The 6,607-nt window shown below is 32.8% G+C and overlaps 1 protein-coding gene across 1 annotated transcript in view; it reads left to right on the forward strand.

Annotated features, from left to right (window-relative positions):
* Window positions 1-5,650, forward strand: part of LOC113517950 (transient receptor potential cation channel subfamily A member 1) — a 50,063-nt gene extending 44,413 nt beyond the window's left edge. Inside the window, exons 14-20 of the mRNA XM_052895448.1 lie at window positions 432-738; window positions 904-1,109; window positions 1,650-1,838; window positions 2,684-2,956; window positions 3,355-3,514; window positions 4,693-4,823; window positions 5,513-5,650. Of these exons, the coding sequence (XP_052751408.1) occupies window positions 432-738; window positions 904-1,109; window positions 1,650-1,838; window positions 2,684-2,956; window positions 3,355-3,514; window positions 4,693-4,823; window positions 5,513-5,650 (1,404 nt within the window). The remainder of the gene's footprint in view (window positions 1-431; window positions 739-903; window positions 1,110-1,649; window positions 1,839-2,683; window positions 2,957-3,354; window positions 3,515-4,692; window positions 4,824-5,512) is intronic.
* Window positions 5,651-6,607: the final 957 nt, after the last annotated feature.

Below are 6,607 nucleotides of genomic sequence, written 5' to 3' on the forward strand. Positions count from 1 at the left end.
GCTTTTGACAAATCAAATTGTTTTGTATATATTACATAAGCAATAACTTGATGGCATTCAATCACGTTCACAAGCAATGCTTATGTCTCACTATAATACACATACGTTGATATGGTATTTGGTGGTTGGAATTTAATGTTTGCTTTATGTATTTCACTGTTGATATGCACATGTACCTGGCTTTTATATTTTATTCATATTTAAATTTGATAAAGCCGATTGGAAATAATAATATTACTATGTAAAATATGATGTTATTTATTAATCACTATTTTTTTACCATTCAATACAATTTAGTCTCAATTCATTATTATCTTACGTCCTCTTAATTGAGACTTGTATAAGCACCTCAATTAACTAAACTTATTGACCTCTAAATTATAATTTTTTGTACCTTATGTTAAATAAATTTGATCTTATATTCCTTTCAGGCTATGGTTGCTCATGGACGTGTTGAATTATTAGCACATCCTCTGAGTCAAAAATATCTGCAAATGAAGTGGAATTCTTACGGAAAATACTTTCACTTAGCAAACTTGCTATTTTACTGTATTTATCTCACATTTGTTACTGTTTATACATATCTGTTGATGACGAGTGCTACCCCCGGCGCCGTCTCTTCGCACAACAAGAAGACTAACAAATGTTTAACAGATATTTCAAATACGACTAATATTTCCGAATCACACACTCTAGAAAATAATGCAACTATAAGAAGAAATTCAGAATTTCATGCAGGTAATTTACTTTGTTTCTAGTAGTTTATTATGTGTACTTTTATGTACTTCCGCAAAAAAATTCAATTTTATTTTGTTGAAAATATAAAAAATTTCATCTCCTGATCACTGATAGTCGAATGTATTTTTTGTTGTTTCATTTCATAAACTTAATTTCTTTTTCTAGAATTTGAAATCATCGTAGCCATGTATACAAGTACAATATGTATTCTGGTATATAACGCCATCTGCTTGATTCGAGAGGCTGTCAACATAAAGGAACAGAAATGGCATTATTTGGTAGACCCATCGAACTTTGTGTCTTGGAGTCTGTACATCTGCTCCACACTTATGGTCGTTCCAACATTAGCTGCCAACTATACTGACATACAGGTAAGCTAAAATATACTTATTATTAACAATATTGTAAATACTCGTTTTTTGTCCATCATATGAATCGTTACTATAATCAGCCGTACTATAATACTAAAGTTAATAACTTCATATCTGTTAACTAATACATAATCATTACCAAATCATAACTACTACATTATCCAATTAAAGATTTAAATTTCCTATTTTTTAAATTTTTATTAAAAACATAAAATCTACTGTCAATTAGAAATCCTGTTAAAGTATGTTTTTACAAAACTATTACAATTTCTACATGAATGGAACTGAATCGATAGCATTTACTGTGTTGCTTCCATATTAATTTTGCCGTGTTTCTGGCCCCGTTTCAGACCAATGTTTTCCCTTTAATTTTATTTACAATATTCCGCGTTTTACAATAAAATATTTTCCATCTAAGGTGTCTGCATCGCTATTTTGTTATAATTGAAAATATTTTTATGCTATTTTTTTTATCATAGCATGTTTTTATCAGTGTGTGTCGATTTATGTAAATTAATTTCCTTATTTCTTTCTTCACAGTTTTCAGCGGCGTCTCTAACAGTGTTCCTGTCGTGGTTCGAGTTGCTGCTGCTCCTTCAGAGATTCGACCAAGTTGGAATCTACGTGGTGATGTTCCTGGAGATCTTGCAGACCCTCATCAAAGTGCTTATGGTCTTCTCCATTCTGATCATAGCATTTGGATTGGCATTTTATATTCTACTCTCTAAAGTGAGCTTCAGTGAGACTTTATTTTTACATACAAATTTATTATGTACAAATTTTTTATTCTATTCATATATAAAAATATGATCGTGCTAAGTCTACATATATAATTTTCACATTTTTTATTTTTCATGCACATTATAACAAGGTCATAATCTTGTTAACTCACTTCGTTAAGTTTTGTATCTTCACAGTCGATACATTTGCGTTTGTTCGAAACAAACATTAATAATGTCAAACATACTCGTTTATACCTACCAGACCCTATGTATGTAGACCTACCAAATCACGGCTTGCAATCATGACGTCATGAAAACTATAATCATTTAGGGATTTATATCAAAAAAATAATTTTTAAATATTTTTGTCGACTCATCTAATTATTCATCAATTGACTTTTTTCCTAATAACTATATAATAATTAATTGTCGCTATTATTAATATTTCATATATTTTGATACTTAATATAATATCAAAAATTACTTACTAATTTATGAATAATTTTAAAAGTCAAGACTGAATAACTGGATGCTGAGTCGAAATATTAGCAAATGCGAATTACAATTGCGAAGCGAAATGATTCTATGTTTGCTCTAGCGGTGTACCATTAAGGGATGATAGACAAGGATAAATCAAGTCATTTAATCCATCATGATGAATTCAACAGGAACTAATCACAATAATTTCCAAAATCTTATCTGAAAAGATATACCCTGACCATTGTTACTTATGGTATTGCTAAATCGAATTACAAACAACTTTCTCTTCCTAACGACAGTAATTTAAATCATTTGTCAAACAATATCTATAATACCACATTACTGTCCAATACCGACTCAAATACTTTCCAGGGTCAGCACTTATCTTTCAGCAGTATTCCAATGGCTTTGATGAGGACATTTGCTATGATGCTGGGCGAGATAGATTTCGTTGGCACATACGTCATACCGTATTACAAAGAGGAAGCAGATATCATGTTACCATTCCCCCTACCGACGTTTCTAATTTTGGGAGTGTTTATGGTACTAATGCCGATCCTTCTGATGAACCTGCTCATCGGTTTGGCTGTAGGCGACATTGAGAGTGTAAGGAGGAATGCGCAGTTGAAACGCTTAGCTATGCAAGTAAGTTTTTTAAAATCATTTTTTTAATATAATTCTTATCTGTTCTTATTTTACGCTGATAATTTTTTTTTATAAGTTATATTTTGAAGATTTTGATACTTATTAAATTTATCTGTCTTTACGACAAATCTCTTACAAGATAGACAGAGAAACCTGAACACAAAAGATTTCTTGTTTTATCCACTCTTATTTTTCCTGTATACGCCATTTTCCTTTTCAAGGCTTTTACAGACAATTAATTTTTTTATATTACTTGGACTATTAATGAATAACAGATATTAGTGTATTTTACTACAAAACAGTAAAAATTAAAAGTATCTTCTTGTATTTGAACTAAAATTATTACTCATATATTAGTAAAATCCTTATGTCAACATATAATAACTGTTTTTTTAAAGGTGGTATTGCACACGGAGTTGGAACGTAAGCTGCCGACTATTTTGTTCGAGAAAGTGGATAAAGACGAACTGATAGAGTATCCCAACACGAACAAATGCAAACTTGGATTTCTCGATTTTATATTGAGAAAATGGTTCTGCAATCCATTCACTGATGATGGTATGTACATGATAAATTCATAATTTTATTGTAACTTCTCTACTTCAGACCATCTATAAAAATGTCATATTATATCTGTTGTTAATTGTCCATTCATGAATTTCCTGAACCTTCACTATAAGGAGGATATTGCCAGTAGTTGCCACGCTTAGCAGGTGGGTTGGCAACTGCAGTTAGCAGCCCATCCCTCGACCATTAAATTCTCTTAGTCGCCTTTTACAATGTCCAGAGAATGGGAAGGGATGACCCATTCGATACCGTGACCACATGGTATCTTCTATAAAAATACTATACTAATGTTATAAAATTAAAAGATTCGACGATTTATTTGTTATAAATAATAAACTCAAAAACTACTCAACCGTTTTTCAAAATTATTTCATCTATAGAAAGGTACATTATCAGTAAGTAATTATACTATTGACTAGTATTACAATGTAAGGAGAGTAATTCTTTATACTCTGCTAATATTATAATTCCAAAACGATTCCAAAACGAATGATTATCTTAATCTTTCGCTATTTTATTTATAATTAGATAATTTAAAAGCTGTAAATACAATAATACTGATAATTCTAAAATTTTACTTATATAAATTTTGTAAATAATAACAATATAACTGTTACATAATAACAAACTTTTTATAGTAAATTATCTTTTAGTTTTTGTTATTATTATTATAATTTTACATAAATTCCTGTAATTATTACTTTTCATCGAGTGTGTTATTAACTTGATTTCCATTACATTATAAGTAAAATAATAAATCATATAACACTATATAAGATTTTGTTCAAAACTAGTCTGCATAGAGATTTTGAAGGATGAAATATGGCAGAGAAATTACACGGTATAAAGGCATAATATCTTAGTCCTCAGGAATGGCAATGCATGAGAGGTACCATCGATATTACAGTGTAGGTACTCTGAAATATCCATGGTATTGTTCATGTCTACAGGCAACAGTTAGCACTTTCCATCACGTAAGTTGTAAGCTTACCATTTTGAGTAGTCTTTTTCTTTTCATTTAAGAGTTTCCTCTTGTTGGTGCAACTAGTTCATGCATTTTCTTCCAGCCAGCTCTATCCCAGGTCATACCTTTTTAACCACTCTATATGACGTGACACCTGCTGTTTTCTTAAGTACTATAAGAAGTAAAATCTCTATTTGTCCATCAGCTGGCCTAGACTTGGTGCTGGAAAGCAATGAGGACTACATAACAGCTCAGCTGGACAAACAGAAGCGTCGTCTCCGCGAGATGTCGCAGTTATTGGAGCAGCAGCACGTACTCGTCCGGCTTATTGTACAGGTAGATTTTTCTTTACATTTATTAGTATACATCTCTTCTATTAGTATAATAAATAGGAAAATTCATAACCATGGATATATATATATATATATATATATATATATATATATATATAGATGGGTGTCTGTTATGTAAAAACTACTGAATGAATTTTAATGTAATTTGGGTACACATGTATGTTATGTCCTAACTTAAAACATAGACAAAATATTCTACAGGCTGTAGAAAATAGCTATTATTAAAATAAAAGAAATAAGTAGATATTGGATACCTTTGCTTGGATGAAGATTAATAAGCATCACTATAACTTTTGTATTCACTTCCGAACAAACGACTGACACCAAGCCACCTTTGTTCCCGTTTTAATGATTGAACTTTAACCCTTTTAAATTATTTGGCGGTGGGGTCGATTCTGAGACGTCGTTTCTATAAACTTATCTCTTAACACTTTGATAGCCTCACGAATTACATTTACCTTGTAACGTCTTATTTGAAAAATTTGTTTGCAATGGATAAACACAGAAAATTTTTAACCCATTTAATTTTTTTTTTCACTTTTTATAAAAAGTTATAATTATCAGCGAGTAACGATGACTGTATTTTATTTAAAAAAAAAATGTACGAAGCCGGGATGGATTTCTAGTGACGTTATAAGAGGCATGCTTAATTGTATTTCGTCCCTTCTCTAGAAAATGGAAATAAAAACTGAAGCGGATGACGTTGACGAAGGTGTGTCACCGTCCGACACGAAGGTCGTTCCCCGCTGGAGTTCCCCGAGGATCCGCAAAAAGCTCCGCACGGCGCAATCTTTCAACAAAGGATCTTAAATTCGAGGTACTCTGTGGGTTGTATTACACTGTCAAATATATAAGATAATGGACATTTTTAGTATCAATAACACATTTTGCAATATCTTGAATCTTACAAGTAAAAATATAATATGTTTGTTCAACTACAAAGTTGAAAATTTTGCCGCTTTCTCTTACGCTGGGTCCAGATCGATGTAATATAATATGAAATTTAACATGCATTGAAGTAATATAACGTCTAAATTGATACAATTTATCATGGATACACTTTGGATACAATTCAAATAGTATGGAAACCTTGGGCGCGTGAACTGTGCATTTCACGCGCATTAATAACATATGGACAGCAGCGTGGACGGGCGATTGGGAGACGCGCTTGTGCAAGCATTGAAACATAGGATGAGCTGACGACGAGTGGAGTAAGTAACTTGGCTGTTCGCAGTATTACAACAGTTGCACGAGCAAGGTAGGTAGCGAATGCACAATTCAGACGCGCAATACGTCCACATTTTTTTTTTGATGGATGAAAATGGTATGGTAACCCCGCTTGCGCTAACGGGATACGCTGGCGGAGCACCAGTGAAGAGTGATAGATGAGAATGAAAACAGACCAGTTAGCCCATCATGATGAATATATCAGGAATTAACCATGATAGTTTCCAGAGGGAACCGCGAGGAGGTCGACCTGGTTAGATATATTGCTAGCAATGGGATTCTCTGTCTCTATTACTAACAATCCCTTTCCCCCCATACGTCCACATTTGTAGCGAACATACAATGAAAGTTGCCGTGTGGTTCCGGCATAGAATAGGCCACCCCTTTTGTTCGTATGGGTGTCGTAAAAGGCGACTAAGGGAACTTAACGGTCGACGGATGGGCAGCAGCGTCCCTCGTCACCAAAGCATAACTGCGGTTGCCGACTCGCCTGATAAGCGTGACAACTACTGGCCCTCCTTTTGGGGATGGTCTGTGTTC

Source organism: Galleria mellonella, unplaced genomic scaffold (genome assembly GCF_026898425.1).
Source record: "Galleria mellonella isolate WM207_F2 unplaced genomic scaffold, CSIRO_AGI_GalMel_v1 utg28, whole genome shotgun sequence".
Lineage (NCBI taxonomy): Eukaryota > Metazoa > Arthropoda > Insecta > Lepidoptera > Pyralidae > Galleria > Galleria mellonella.